At 41.3% G+C, this 16,434-nt stretch overlaps 1 protein-coding gene across 1 annotated transcript; it reads left to right on the top strand.

Moving 5' to 3' along the window:
* Positions 1-917: 917 nt before the first annotated feature.
* LOC103516828 (choline O-acetyltransferase-like) lies at positions 918-16,128 on the top strand. Its single transcript, XM_026829123.1, has 8 exons — positions 918-1,122; positions 1,669-1,762; positions 4,998-5,247; positions 6,206-6,406; positions 7,503-8,049; positions 11,376-11,596; positions 12,616-12,842; positions 16,002-16,128. The coding sequence occupies exons 1-8, from the start codon at positions 957-959 to the stop codon at positions 16,126-16,128; spliced, it is 1,833 nt and encodes a 610-aa protein (XP_026684924.1). The 5' UTR covers positions 918-956.
* The last annotated feature ends 306 nt before the right edge of the window (positions 16,129-16,434 follow it).

Below are 16,434 nucleotides of genomic sequence, written 5' to 3' on the forward strand. Positions count from 1 at the left end.
AAATGTGCCTTCTGCCAGCCTAGTTAGTTTGGTTGGTGGCGCGTCTGCCTTGTAAGCGCTAGGCCGCGGGTTCGATTCCCGCCCGGGGCGAATTTTATCCTGATGGGATAATGTTCGTTTTCGGAACGGCTGGCTTTTCTCCTATCCTGTCTTCCTTCTCTCTTCAATTTCGGGACGATAAGACCTTAGCACTTACAGTTCCCTCTGTCAAACCTCAAACCCCCCCCCATTTGTAGAATATTTCCCACATATCCCACCCTGTTAATTCTACAGGGGAACTACACGTAACGTGTGAAGATAGAAGATAATTATATCTCTCTGCCTCATCCCTTCCCTCCACAGAATTTCCCCAGGTTTTCCCCTAATTTCTCGTGGCGGGAAGATGGATGAATGTGTTCAGAATGAGGAAAAAGGGTAAAAAATGGGGGAATTTCAGGGAATCAAATTAGCGCTATCAAAATAAAAGATCCACATAGGGTTGGTAAACTAATGAATGCTAAAGTTAACATAGGGTTAACAAAGGCATTGGGAGCTAACTCTGAACATCATGAATGATTCACTCCTTGATGACAATACTAATAATGCCTCGGTGCTGTAGTGGTCAAGACGCTCGCCTGGTAATCAGGAGGGCGTGGATTCGATCCCAGCCGAGGTATGGAATTTTATCCTCATTTATTTGAGGAGGCATTGGGAGCTAACTTTGAACATCATCAATGATTCACTCCTTGATGACAATACTAATAATGCCTCGGTGCTGTAGTGGTCAAGAAGCTCGCCTGGTAATCAGGAGGGCGTGGGTTCGATCCCAGCCGAGGTATGGAATTTTATCCTCATTTATTTGAGATATCGATTCCAGTTCCAAATGTTCAAGTTGACTGAGCTGAGAATGGAAAAGGGAGGACATTGTAAAACTATTTTCTAAGCTAAGGGGTCACCTCGGTTTTCAGTTTTTCATCATGCGCCTTACGTACGGTGAAAACGCAACCCGCTACACGGAAGAGGAGTTGACGTCTCAGTTCATGAAAATCCTGGAAAGTCAACCAAGCCAAGTCAACCCGGTCGGAATTCTGACAACTCAGAGACGAGATATGTGGGCGGAAAGTTGGGACATTCTGCAGAAAGGTTGACGAAAGCTTTCAGTTGAAATGTTGCACTATATTTTGGACTTGCACAGCATTTCACGGCACCACTTGCACATTTCAAAAATGTCATTTTCAGAGTTGCACAGATATTACGCTCTTGCACTGCACCTGTAAATAGTCCCCTTTTATAGAATTTCAGTGTTGCACCGTTTACACCGTTTTCAACTTTAATCGATGTCCCAGAATTGTACCTACTTGTAGGGTTTTCGAGAAGTACTCGTACATCTATGTACGTTCTTCCCTTAGTGCCCACCTCAATAAAGGGTTTTCTACTTTCAGTAGGTACCTACTGAGGAAACAGCCAGTGCCTATGTCATAATATTGCTCCCTTTGGGATGCTCTCTTGTGAATACGCCTCCTTTTGGGAAAAATTTTGTGACTGAGTGACGCACTGACTCTCCCTTAGCGATTTTATTTTCAAGTCAAATGAATCAACATCTTCATGGATGCCTCGGTAATTTTGTGAAGGTCCATATTGATATATCAAATGAGTCAAATCTAACTCTCCATCCGTTTTCCCTCACAGATGAGCAGAACCGAGCCAACCTAGACCTGATCGAGAAGAGTCTGATCACCATCTGTTTGGACTCTGTTCCCCTCAGTCCATCATTCATAGGTTGGTAACAGGTATAATTTGAAAGAGGGAACTTAACGTTTGAGGTCTTATAATCCCGAAATCAAAGAGAGGAGGAGGATAGGATAGGAGAAAGGTAGCCGGTCCGAGAACGAAGTAGGTACGAACCTACGAGCATTACCTGTTAAGGAAAAAGCTCGACCCAGGCGGGAATCGATCTCGTAACCTAGCGCTTAAAAGGCAGGCACGCTACTTTCCAAGCCAACTATGAATAGGCTGGAGCGAAGTTGTCTCAGTGTCTCTCACATACCTAGTTAAAAAGTCTAAAAATAAAAAGCTAGTCAAAGTATTTTATTCTGCAGTCATGAGTGTAACATTTTACCTTTCTTCGAACTTGCTCAAACATGCTCAAACTGTCAAAAGCAGCAGCAAGGTAGCAACCGTGGGAAGCAGTTCAGCGAAAAAAAAGGCTTTCGAGCTTTCGACGAAGAAAATCTCAGACAAGAAACTAAAATAACTCCAGACAAGTTGTTGATCCCACGATCTCAGACGTTCATTGTTTTTGACGTTCGCGATAGAGGAGGAGAACTATCGATAACTATCGATAGTTTTCGATAGAAAATTACATATTTCCCTTGTTTCTAAAGGTCTTATCCCCCAAAAAGACCTAACCTAACCTAATTTAAAGAAAATTATTAATTGTTATAACAAAAGTTGTAACATGAAAACAAGAAGAACCGAGTCTTATCTCTTTTTATGGCTTCATTCTTAATTTCAAGGCTGGTTTACCTATTAGGTACCTACCTACTTTTATACAATGCGTAAAGAACTAGTATGTATAGCTTCGCTATACTGTAGTAATAGAAAGTAAAAAGCATTGTAAGTACAAAGCATCATAAGTAAGAAAACCATTTTTACCTGGAGGTAGGTCTTCTTCTTCTTCTTCTTCTTCTTCTTCTTCTTCTTCTTCTTCTTCTTTTTCGCCTTTTCCCATGTTCAGATGGGGTCGGCGTTTGTCGTCGGCCTCTCAATCAGCTTTAGTGATCGCTTTGAGGCCAACTGGTTTTGGCTAAAACAAAATTTTCCGAGTGGGATGCCCTTCGTACTCAACCTTCGCTATTGATATAGCGTGAGGAAATTTGGACTAGTCTTCTCCCTGTTTATAGTCCCCTAGCTAGATGCTGATCTACTCCCTGTTTATAGTCCCCTAGCTAGACCCTGATCTACTCCCTGTTTATAGTCCCCTAGCTAGACCCTGATCTACTCCCTGTTTATAGTCCCCTAGCTAGACCCTGATCTACTCCCTGTTTATAGTCCCCTAGCTAGACGCTGATCTACTCCCTGTTTATAGTCCCCTAGCTAGACCCTGATCTACTCCCTGTTTATAGTCCCCTAGCTAGACGCTGATCTACTCCCTGTTTATAGTCCCCTAGCTAGACCCTGATCTACTCCCTGTTTATAGTCCCCTAGCTAGACGCTGATCTACTCCCTGTTTATAGTCCCCTAGCTAGACCCTGATCTACTCCCTGTTTATAGTCCCCTAGCTAGACGCTGATCTACTCTCTGTTTATAGTCCCTCAGCCAGACTCTACAGTCCCTCAGCCAGACTATTTTACCTGGAGGTAGGTAAGGTACATAAAAATGGTTTTCTTCTTCTTCTCCTTGCTCCTTCGCCTCCTTTAACTTTTCTGATGAATTTTCACATCCACTTCTGCTTGAAATGCTACCTAGATAACATAAAATGATAATAAAAAGTAAAAAGTAAAAAAAAGCAAGGAAAACTCGATAACAACTTTAACAAGCATGAATATGTGTATAGGGTGCAAAATAAATAAGATCCCTCCCCCCCCATCCATTTCTACCCTTAGTCTTACCTCTTCCTTTCATACCTCCCCATCCTCCCTCCCCTCCCTCCCCTCACTCCCTCTAAAATGTACTCTAGCAGAATTAATGTGGCAATCCTTCACGTCTTCCTATGTTGGAACGAATTTTATTTTTTCACCCTGGGTTTCCAATACCTAGCTAGACGCTGATTTACTCTCTGTTTATAGTCCCTCAGCCAGACTCTACAGTCCCTCAGTCAGACTATTTTACCTGGAGGTAGGTAAGGTACATAAAAATGGTTTTCTTCTTCTCCTCCTTGCTCCTTCGCCTCCTTTAACTTTTCTGATAAATTTTTACATCCACTTCTGCTTGAAATGCTACATAAAATGATAATAAAAAGTAAAAAAAAAAAAGCAAGGAAAACTCGATAACAACTTTAACAAGCATGAATATGTGTATAGGGTGCAAAATAAATAAGATCCCTTCCCCCCATCCATTTCTACCCTTAGTCTTACCTCTTCCTTTCATACCTCCCCCTCCTCCCTCCCCTCACTCCCTCCAAAATGTACTCTAGCAGAATTAATGTGGCAATCCTTCACGTCTTCCTATGTTGGAACGAATTTTATTTTTTCACCCTGGGTTTCCAATCATTGCACTGACTTGATTTTGAAACTCTCCATAATAGAGTTCATAGCCAGCCTAGTTAGCTTAGTTGGTAGTGCGTCTGCCTCGTAAACGCTAGGCCGCGGGTTCGATTCCCGCCCGGGGCGGATTTTATCCTGATGGGTTAATGTTCATTCTCGGAACGGCTGGCTTTCTCCTATCCTGTCTTCCTTCTCTCTTCGATTTCGGGACGATAAGACCATAGCAGTTACAGTTCCCTCTGTCAAACCTCTTTAAAAAAAAAAAAAAAAAAGTTCATAGGTTGGTAGCAGGTATAATTTGAAAGAGGGAACTTAACATTTGAGGTCTTATAATCCCGAAATCAAAGAGAGGAGAAGGATAGGATAGGAGAAAGCTAGCCGTTCCGAGAACGAAGTAGGTACGAACCTACGAGCATTACCTGTTAGGGAAAAAGCTCGGCCCAGGTGGGAATCGAACTTGTAACCTAGCGCTTAAAAGGCAGGCACGCTACTTTCCAAGCCAACTATTAATAGGCTGGAGAGAAGTTGTCTCAGTGTCTCTCACATACCTAGTTAAAAAGTCTAAAAATAAAAAGCTAGTCAAAGTATTTTATTCTGCAGTCATGAGTGTAACATTTTACCTTTCTTCGAACTTCCAACATGCTCAAACTGTCAAAAGCAGCAGCAAGGTAGCAACCGTGGGAAGCAGTTCAGCGAAAAAAAAAGGCTTTCGAGCTTCCGACGAAGAAAATCTCAAACAAGAAACTAAAAGAACTCCAGACAAGTTGTTGATCCCACGATCTCACTGTTTTTGACGTTCGCGAATGTCCGCAGGCCAAACGATACAAAAGTAACGATAGCGAAGTGCAAGGAGAAAAGAAATGCTTCTTTAAAACTAAAGAAGGGCTTTCGAGCTTTCGACGAAGAAAATCTCAAACAAGAAACTAAAAGAACTCCAGACAAGTTGTTGATCCCACGATCTCAGACGTTCACTGTTTTTGACGTTCGCGAATGTCCGCAGGCCAAACGATACAAAAGTAACGATAGCGAAGTGCAAGGAGAAAAGGAATGCTTCTTTAAAGACGTCTTTAACCATTTTTAATTTTAATTGGACGCTCGAAGAAAAATTCCCTCCCCCCCGTACGAAAAAAAAAGGAAAAAGAGAAACTAAAAAAAGAGAAAAACTAATTGAACTTATTTCGGCTTTGTTCTTAAGCATAATCAAATAAACAAAATGTCCGCAGGCCAAACGATACAAAAGTAACGATAGCGAAGTGCAAGGAGAAAAGAAATGCTTCTTTAAAGACGTCTTTAACCATTTTTAATTTTAATTGGACGCTGGAAGAAAAATTCCCCCCCGTACGAAAAAAAAAAAGGAAAAAGAGAAACTAAAAAAAGAGAAAAACTAATTGAACTTATTTCGGCTTTGTTCTTAAGCATAATCAAATAAACAAGTAATTGCTTAACGGCGCACACTTTTGTATGCAGAACGCTGAAGGGAAATTTTGTTGTTATTTCAGAGGGTTTACAATTTTTCCCTCCCTAACAACCCTTGTATAGGATTGTTTTATTTTCTTTGTATATTTATCGTGTGCGTTTTTTTTTTCTGTTTATTTTCAGTATTTACTCGTTTTATTTGCGAGTACTTTTGCTGGGGTATTTTTTCGTTTTTAACAAGTGGAGGTTTCCCCCACGCCTCTATGTTATTCATTGCTGATTGTTCATCTCTTAATTAGGCTCGGGATATTTGTTTTCTTTTAAATAAACAAAGAATTATTACTGGTTGCCTACAATTTATTTTATCGAAGGAAACACCTGAGCTGAGAGCCTAGGGAAAAATAAAAATACCAATAATAACTACCTATAATAGTAGGTAGTAGGTACTTCTCGGTTAATTAAGAACATGAGTGAAATAACTTCCATACGGGGCCCTAAGAACCTGAAGAGGTCCAAACTCTATCGCCGCTAAAAGTAGTCAATCACTCGAAGGTTGGAATTTAGTTCAAACTTAGAGCTCTCATCATCCGATCAATTTGTTTCAGAGTCAAGTCTCAGTGCCCAAGTTACCCGTTCCATCCCTGGAGCACACCATGACCCGATATTTGGAAACGCTACAGCCGATCCTGGACTCGAATAGTTACGATCATACCCGACAGCTCATCGCGACCTTCATGGCACCAGAGGGCGTGGGTGTCACCCTACAGAATCTACTCATACAGCGGAGGGTTGAGTATGAGAATTGGGTAAGTCCGCACCGTCAGGTATTGCTTTTATCAAACCCTGTATGAGGAAGTCACAGTACAAAACCCTAAAGTTGTGTACAAACATGGTCGACGCCGTCGATCGAAACCGTACACTACCTCGACAACATATGTACATAGATTCACCTCTTCACCTCAGTCGATGCATGGCGTCGACCATGTGTGGACATAGCTCAATATCTTCCAACTTGGACTCCAGACTTCTTCCAACTTGGTCACGCAACTACTTTCGACTGATCCTAGACAAGTGTGTAGTGATTTCCAAGTGTGTACGACAAGTTTTGCGCAAGCTTCATGTCTGAAACTTGCAGTACATATGTAGGATTTCCAACATCCTTGTCTATCTTGAAAGGGGAATGTTGAAGTAGGTGGGTGGATCTAGAAAATAAAATCCAGAAGAACATAAAAAGAGAATAAAATGTGATAAAACGTAAATATGAGCAAAACTGGAATAAAACGTGGCACAATGAATGTTTTCCCTGCAGACATTGAAGACAGTGAGGCACAAGACAAAGTTCCACGAAGACATTACCATCCCTTGAGCATTGCTCCTTAGCTAATTAATCAAGTTGAAAGTTCTCGAAACTTAATTAAACGCTTGAGAACAATCCATGAGTGTTAGAGTACGAGGAAAGTTGTGCTGGGTGAATCGCTATATCCCGCGTCTATCCCTCAATGTTGTAATGATTGTTGACTTTCGAAAATCTACAAATACCTCTGCCATGTGCTCAACTCCATACAGTCCATACACAAAAAGCCCACTCAGTGGTTTAGGTCTAACGGCAAACAGACCTAAAGGATGGATTGAGCTCTACAAATCTGCGAAGTAGAAATACCTGTTTGAAAGAAAGTCGAGAATATCTTGATCGAAGACTAGGTAACTTTGTGGAGTTCCATATCAACAGAGATGTGAGGGATAGGGATGATAATGAAACTAAAGGTAGAAACACACTACCATCAAGTCACGTCACGTGACGGTAGTGTGTCTACCTTAAGTGAAGTACCTAGATAAAGTCCCCATTCCTACACTTGGTCCACAATATAACCCAAATTTATTTCTTCTCCATTATTCTCACAGGCGTACAACTGGTGGCTGGACGACATGTACCTCAACTGCAAGCTCCCCCTCCCCATCAACATCAACCCTGGTATGGTGTTCCCTCCCAAAGCCTTCATCGAACTCTCCTCCATAGCCCAACTAGCGGCCCGACTAGTCCTGCTAACGCTGGAACACACATACAACTGGTGGCTGGACGACATGTACCTCAACTGCAAGCTCCCCCTCCCCATCAACATCAACCCGGGTATGGTGTTCCCTCCCAAAGCCTTTATCGAACTCTCCTCCATAGCCCAACTAGCGGCCCGACTAGTCCTGCTAACGCTGGAACACAAGGACATCCTCAACTCCAATCGTCTTCCCGTTGAGAAGACGGGAGGGAAAGATCCTCAGCCGATGTGCATGGCTCAGTACCACCGCGTGTTGAGATCATATCGGCGGCCAGGACTGGTGAAGGATAGCTTGGTGGATATTGATACAGAGGAGGGCCGCCAACGGCCGCACGTGTTGGTGGCGTGGAAGAATCAGGTAACTGCCGTTGATGTGGATCTCCGGATTAAGGAGCGCGGTAGCTCTCCGCCCCTCCAAGTCAAAGTTTGACGGAGCTACTAGAGATGTTATACGCCATAGAGAAAGTAGGAACTCTGTAAGAGTTGACCAGTTGGGGCCGTTCAGGTGTGTCCAGACATTATTATCGACCGGCCGTCGATTGACGAGATAGAACTACGAGTATATTGTCAAAGCAGTGTAGACATGTCAGTCGACATCAAATGATGGCCGGTCGACTATGTGTGGGCACACCTTTAGATACAAACACTATCAAAATAATTTTCCTTCTCTTTTTCCTCCCCCGTCAGCCGTCAATCACACGACTAAAATTTCCTTTGTAAATTGTCTCATTTGCCAACAATCAAATTGTCATGTTGGAGTCTGCAAAATTGCAGCACTCAGAAGACCATCATAGGTGTCACTGCTTTGATAGCGCTACTAGAGATATTATAATCTACAGAGAAAGTAGTTGGAACTCTGTAAGAGTTGACCAGTTGGGGCCGTTCATGTGTCCAGACATTATTATCGACCGGCCGTCGATTGACGAGATAAAACTTTGTTGTCAAGGCAGTGTGGATTTGTCAGTCGACATCGCTCATGACCAGTTGACTGTGTTTGGACACACCTTTACAAAAACTATCAGAATAAATTTCCTTCTCTTTTTTCCCGTCCCCGTCAATCACACGACTAATACAATACCTATTTCATGTTAATTGTCTCCTTTTGCAACCAATTAAATTGTTGTCATGTTGGAGTCTGCAAAATTGCAGCACTCAGAAGACCTTCACAGGTGTCACATTAGTGTCAGTGGTAGATCATTATTTATTAAAATCATTTGAAATTAATTAACTAAATGCTCGTTAGACATCAAATTAATGAATCCTGCCAAAGTTCAGCCTCAGTCCTCTGTCCCATTAGAACAATTATCATCATCAAAAGGAAACTAATTTGTTCAATGTCAAAAGTTTTACTGGGAGGAGACAAGACAAGGGAGAGGCGAGGGGTAGGGGTGATTTTCTTTAAAATTAAAAGCTTAACTTATAGAAAACGAAATGAACGCTTTCCAAATTGAAAGTTTCGTGGTAATTTGCCATTTTCTTATTAGCTCTTCGAGAAAGAAAGAATGCCGGGAAAAGTTTTCAATTCCTTTTCGTTTTGAGGGTTTAGGATTTGACTTTTCTCCAATTTCAACTTTATTGAAAAGTTCTTTCAGTGGGTATTTCGGAAGAAATGAGCAAGTTAGATATATTAAGGAGGTCGAAAATTAGAAGAAAGGCGGACGTGACTGTCTTTTACAAGTAAAAAATGAGATAAGTACCGACCTACTAAAAGAGCTGTGTTCATATCGATTCCAGTTCCAAATGTTCAAGTTGACTATCATGACCCGTTTCAAGTTTTCGGATGATTTCTTCATTTTGAAATGGATTTCACGGGGGGTACAGAACAAGAAATGAAAATGGGGATTTAGTTCTTTCGAACTGAAAATGGATGGTGATTCAAATTTTGCCTTTCAAAATTTGAACACCTCACCGGATGTAACTAAATTGCAATTTTATAACTAAAAGTCTCCCTCGAAGAAATTCTCGGAATTCAACATTCAGTTCGAAGTTACTCATGGCGAAAAAACTTGAAAACACGAACTTGCTTGGAAGAAACAAAGCAAGATGAAATTTTAATATTTGAAATTATTTCTGCAAGAAGCATCTCCTGAAAGATAAATGAAAAACATTTACGAAACAAGTTGGGACTTGTCACAATGTTTACAAAGACATTTTCATTAGGGAAAAACAGAGAGATATGTTGAAGAACAGAACAACATGCATATGACTTCAGAGGCGAATCCAGGAGCGACAGTGGAAAATGTCAGGAAAATAGTTCATCTAACAGCAATACTAAGGCTAGGGTTTCAATAATGGCGTTCACTAAAGGTACAGGCTGTGGAATCTTTGCTTCAAATGGCCACATTTTTTTTGTTTTTTTTTTTTTTTTTTTTTTTTTTTTTTTTTTTTTTTTTTTTTAAGAGGTTTGACAGAGGGAACTGTAACTCTAGGGTCTTATCGTCCCGAAATCGGAGAGAGAAGGAAGACAGGATAGGAGAAAGCCAGCCGTTCCGAGAACGAACATTATCCCATCAGGATAAAATCCGCCCCGGGCGGGAATCGAACCCGCGGCCTAGCGCTTACAAGGCAGACGTATTACCAACTAAGCTAACTAGGCTGGCGAGGAACTTTTTGAACGGAACTTTTAAATCAAGGAAATATTCACTTGATTTTGGCCATTGCCAAAAAATGTTGTGGCGGGAAATAAGAAATGTCATATGAAAGTAAGACGAAATAAGAACCGTTTAAAATATAGTACACTTGGTTGGAAATGATCGAATTTCAATAAATGCCTTCTCAGCGGTATTGTAAGCATACCACTGCGACAGACATAGCTATAATTATGTTGCTCAGCAATGGCAAAACTCAACCTAATGGCATTTGCTTGGATGCTTGGTACGTTTGAATACGGAAAGCAAAGTACATGATGGATACGGAAAGTAAAGTAGTGGATACTGTGACAGAAAGGTTTCGTTTCGTTTGCAATTCACAGCTCATCATCTGTCATGACGGAGTGAACGGCTTGTGTTACGAGCACTCCTCTGCTGAAGGAGTGGCCGTTAATTTTCAGAGTTGCACAGATGTTACGCTCTTGCACTGCACCTGTAAATAGTCCCCTGGTTTATAGAATTTCACTGTTGCACCGTTTTCAACTTTAATCGATGTCCCAGAATTGTACCTACTTGTAGGGTTTTCGAGAAGTACTCGTACATCTATGTACGTTCTTCCGTGTTGCACCGTTTACACCGTTTTCAACTTTAATCCATGTCCCAGAATTGTACCTACTTGTAGGGTTTTCGAGATGTACTCGTACATCTATGTACGTTCTTCCCTTAGTGCCCACCTCAATAAAGGGTTTTCTACTTTCAGTAGCTACCTACTGAGGAAACAGCCAGTGCCTATGTCATAATATTGCTCCCTTTGGGATGCTCTCTTGTGAATACGCCTCCTTTTGGGAAAAATTAGTGCCCACCTCACTAAAGGGTTTTCTACTTTCAGTAGGTACCTACTGAGGAAACAGCCAGTGCTTATGTCATAATATTGCTCCCTTTGGGATGCTCTCTTGTGAATACGCCTCCTTTTGGGAAAAATTTTGTGACTGAGTGACGCACTGACACTCCCTTGGCGATTTTATTTTCATGTCAAATGAATCAACATCTTCATGGATGCCTCGGTAACTTTGTGAAGGTCCATATTGATATATCAAATGAGTCAAATCTAACTCTCCATCCGTTTTCCCTCACAGATGAGCAGAACCGAGCCAACCTAGACCTGATCGAGAAGAGTCTGATCACCATCTGTTTGGACTCTGTTCCCCTCAGTCCATCATTCAACACTCCATACCGCGGTGGTGGCATAGGTCATCGTGCTAATGATCGGGACGAGACCAGTATGGCACACCAAATGATACATGGAGGCGGAACCCGGGCCAACTCGGCTAATAGGTGGTTCGACAAAACTATTCAGGTAAGAAAACCTCCGAGTGTTCGTTGGAACAGGAACTTTTTGAACTGAACTTTTAAACCAAGAAAATATTTTGGCCATTGCCAAAAAATGTTGTGGCGGGAACTAAGAAATGTCATATGAAAGCAAGACGAAATAAGAACCGTTTAAAATAGTACACTTGGGTTGGAAATGATCGAATTTCAATAAATGCCAAAGTAAAAAAGGAAAAAGAGAAACTAAAAAAAAAGAGAAAAACTAATTGATCTTATTTCGGCTTTGTTCTTCGCCATAATCAAATAAACATGTAATTGCTTAACGGCGCACACTTTTGTATGCAGAACGCTGAAGGGAAATTTTGTTGTTATTTCAGAGGGTTTACAATTTTTCCCTTCGTCCATCATTCAACACTCCATACCGCGGTGGTGGCATAGGTCATCGTGCTAATGATCGGGACGAGACCAGTATGGCACACCAAATGATACATGGAGGCGGAACCCGGGCCAACTCGGCTAATAGGTGGTTCGACAAAACTATTCAGGTAAGAAAAGAAGAAAACCTCCGAGTGTTCGTTCGAGCAGGAACTTTTTTTTTTTTTAAGAGGTTTGACAGAGGGAACTGTAACTGCTATGGTCTTATCGTCCCGAAATCGAAGAGAGAAGGAAGACAGGCAGGAACTTTCTGAACTGAACTTTTAAACCAAAGAAATATTCACTTGATTTTGGCCATTGCCAAAAAATGTTGTGGCGGGAAATAAGAAATGTCATATGAAAGCAAGACGAAATAAGAACCGTTTAAAATAGTACACTTGGGTTGGAAATGATCGAATTTCAATAAATGCCTTCTCGGCGGTATTGTAAGCATACCACTGCGACAGACATAGCTATATGTTGCTCAGCAATGGCAAAACTCAACCTAATGGCATTTGCTTGGATGCTTGGTACGTTTGAATACGGAAAGCAAAGTACATGATGGATACGGAAAGTAAAGTAGTAGATACTGTGACAGAAAGGTTTAAGTTACGTTTCGTTTGCAATTCACAGCTCATCATCTGTCATGACGGAGTGAACGGCTTGTGTTACGAGCACTCCTCTGCTGAAGGAGTGGCCGTGGTGAACCTCATGGAGAAGCTGATTGAGAGGAGTGCCCTAATGAGTTCCGTCAATCAGATCAGCACAAGTCTGCAGGACGCAACACCGGAGCCGCTGCTGTGGAACATTAACGCCAGTCTGCACAAACATATCCGGGATGCTGCACGAACGTTCGATAGGTGAGTCAGTTAAGTGTGTTTTGGAATATCCACCATTGTTAAGACTGGCGTTGAATCAATCGGGGGGGTCAAGTGGATTGGAACACTTCACATGCCTTAAGGCACACTCCATTTGTCAAGGGTCTAGCCGGTTTAGGTATTTCTTGCCCTTGAGATCAATTTAGTTTTAAGAAACCATTTATTTTACTGATCCAAGTTAGCGGCCTGGAAACAACACGTTGAATGCACCACAGTGTGTTTTGGAATATTCACCATTGTTAAGACTGGCGTTGAATCAATCGGGGGGGTCAAGTGGATTGGAACACATCACATGCCTTAAGCCCCTTAAGGCACACTCGATTTGTCAAGGGTCTAGGTATTCCTTGTCCTTGAGATCAATTTAGTTTTAAGAAACCATTTATTTTACTGATCCAAGTTAGCGGCCTGGAAACAACACGTTGAATGCACCAGTTCCCAATGGATCACTGAAGTTAAGCAACGTTGCACGTGGTTAGTGCCCTGATAGGTCACCATCTGTACAATAGCGGTTTGCTGGCTTTGCCTCACTTGGGCTGGTTGAGGTTAATGTTTTCTGTACCTTTGAAATGCAAAGTTGACTTTGTGACATTTTTATGATCATCTTCAAGATAACATAACGTGTTCAATTGACAACACCTTCCCTCCTCTAGTAGTCTGGTCCGTATTTTTTGAAATTTTCCAAGAAACCATTCCAAGATAAGGCAAAACGGACTGTGGATTTTACACTTTCCTATCTCTGTGTATGCAACACGCACTACTCATTCTGTTCCATGTCTGTGCTTAGTTCTGTTGAGGATTTGGATTTTCTAGTTTTTAGATTGACACTCCAGAATCTACTCATACAGCGGAGGGTTGAGTATGAGAATTGGGTAAGTCCGCACCATCAGGTATTGTTTTTATAACACCCTGTATAAGGAAGTCACAGTACAAAACCCTAAAGTTGTTTCCAAACATAGTCGACGCCGTTGATCGAAACCGTACACTGCCTCGACAACATACATAGATTCACCTCTTCACCCCAGTCGATGCATGGCGTCGACCATGTGTGGACACAGCTCAATATCTTCCAACTTGGACTCCAGACTTCTTTCAACTTGGTCACACAACTACTTTCGACTGATCCTAAGTGCGTACGACAAGTTTTGCGCAAACTTCATGTCTGAAACTTGCAGTAAATATAAGGTATGTAGGATTTCCAACATCCTTGTCTATCTTGAAAGGGGATTGTTGAAGTAGTTGGGTGGATCTAGAAAATAAAATCCAAAAGAACATAAAAAGAGAATAAAATATGATAAAACGTAAATATGAGCAAAACTGGAATAAAACGTGGCACAATGAATGTTTTCCCTGCAGACATTGAAGACAGTGAGGCACAAGACAAAGTTCCACGAAGACATTACCATCCCTTGGGCATTGCTCCTTAGCTAATTAATCAAGTTGAAAGTTCTCGAAACTTAATTAAACGCTTGAGAACAATCCATGATTGTTAGAGTACGAGGAAAGTTGTGCTGGGTGAATCGCTATATCCCGCGTCTATCCCTCAATGTTGTAATGATTGTTGACTTTCGAAAAAGTACAAATACCTCTGCCATGTGCTCAACTCCATACAGTCCATACCCAAAAAGCCCACTCAGAAGCTTAGGTCTAACGACAAACAGACCTAAAAGATGGATTGAGCTTCTACAAATCTGCGAGGTACAAATACCTGTTTGAATATCTATATCAAAGTCTCGGTAACTTTATGGAGTTCCCTTAGTTCCCTTTGAAGTAACTAAGTAAAGTAATTTATGAAGTTCCCTAGCAATAGTGTAGGAATGGTAACTAAAGTAAGTAAAGTTATTTGATTATGTGACTTTTTTTGGCTGAACCAATCAGATTTCGCTTTGGACGTAAACACTTGCTCCACAAAGCGAAATCTCACAATCTCATTGGTTCAGCCATGTTTTGTTTCACATAATCGCATACGATACATCCTTGAACTGTCAAAGATAAAGTTATCATCCCTGCACTGTACACAATATAACCAAACTAATTTCTTCTCCATTATTTCCACAGGCATACAACTGCACCTAATCTACGAGGATAATAGTGGGTGGATTAGTTTAGAATTAAATCTGGCGATTTTGCTGCTTTTAATTGAAGACACAAAATTCCACCTTTCACTTGTTCGCGATTTACCATCGGAATTAACCCTCTGTGAGACTTGTGATGAAATGTTAGATCAACTTCCTTGAAATTGGATCCTGTTTTAAGACTTCTTCAAGAAGACTTTTTTTACCACGCGAGTAAGTAGGTATTTTGGGGTTTTAAATTTGAGAACTTTAAAAATTTCATTAATCAAGGAGGCTTTAATAGTCTAGTTCAGGGGTTTCCAACTTCCATGTGTATGCGGGCCACATGCTACATTGGGAAGTACTTCGCGGGCCACATAATATGTACATAGGGGAGCATTGTAGGACCTCGCGCATTAACCTATAATATTACTCATACATATAGGTACAATTGTCACCTTCATTACAGGACTTAGAGGTTAATTGAGTTCGTCTTCAAAGTCATGCCGTGACGGGATAAATCGATTATTTAATTCTAAAAAAAAAAAAAAAAAAAAAAAAACAGAAAGCTCTGATGGGGGGGGGTAGCAAAAGACCCTAATGAGTAAGTAGAACTCATTTTATATCTGAAAAGAAAAGAAATCAAGGTCTGAAAATTGTCACACTAAAGGTGATGTGGAGTCATGGTGACCCCAAGCCAACTTTAGCTTCCTATAAGAGACAAACGGTACGTAATTTTAGTCTAACTATCATGCAACAGAGTCAAGCACTCACTAACTTGAAGGTACTGGGGACTAGAGCGTTCTAGGTATTACAGGGTTGCCGGTACAGCGAAATCAAATTTGAAGCACTCACTAACTTGAAGGTACTGGGGACTAGAGCGTTCTAGGTATTACAGGGTTGCCGGTACAGCGAAATCAAATTTTCGTGGGGTCACCATGACCCCACATCACCAATTAAGGGTTAAACCTGATTTTCAGGAAAGCAAACTCTCCTATTTCCTCCTCTGCATTTCCTAAGACTTTAGATTCTACACCCTCATTCGCTCTTGCAACACGCACTACTCATTCTGTTCCATGTCTGTGCTTAGTTCTGTTGAGGATTTGGATTTTCTAGTTTTTAGATTCACCGGCTACGGGAAGGACTTCATCAAATCTGTCCGCTGCAGTCCGGACGCCTTCATTCAACTTGCCATGCAGGTTGCATACCATAGGTGAGTGAAATGTCATGCGGATTGCATACCACAGGTGAGTGAAATGTCATGCGGATTGCATACCATAGGTGAGTGAAATCAATAGAACCCTGCTTACCAACTTTATCCGATTGAACATCTTCAACTTTTCGACCTTGAAGAGTGCCATCGTTACCTTGAAATTTACCAACGAGAAGTGAAATGTTATGCGGATTGCATACCATAGGTGACTAAAATCAATAGAACCCTGCTTACGAACTTTATCCGATTGAACAACTTCAACTTTTCGACCTTGAAGAGTGCCATCGTTACCTTGAAATTTACCAACGAG

The sequence above is a fragment of the Diaphorina citri genome, unplaced genomic scaffold (assembly GCF_000475195.1).
Source record: "Diaphorina citri unplaced genomic scaffold, Diaci psyllid genome assembly version 1.1 scaffold1675, whole genome shotgun sequence".
NCBI classification, from domain to species: Eukaryota; Metazoa; Arthropoda; class Insecta; order Hemiptera; family Psyllidae; genus Diaphorina; species Diaphorina citri.

Coding starts and splice junctions, on each gene's coding strand:
- LOC103516828 (XM_026829123.1), top strand. CDS start 957: ATGCGCCTTACGTACGGTGAAAACGCAACCCGCTACACGGAAGAGGAG. Junction 1,123..1,668: donor TTGGGACATTCTGCAGAAAG/GTTGACGAAAGC, acceptor TTTCCCTCACAG/ATGAGCAGAACCGAGCCAAC. Junction 6,407..7,502: donor GGGTTGAGTATGAGAATTGG/GTAAGTCCGCAC, acceptor TTATTCTCACAG/GCGTACAACTGGTGGCTGGA.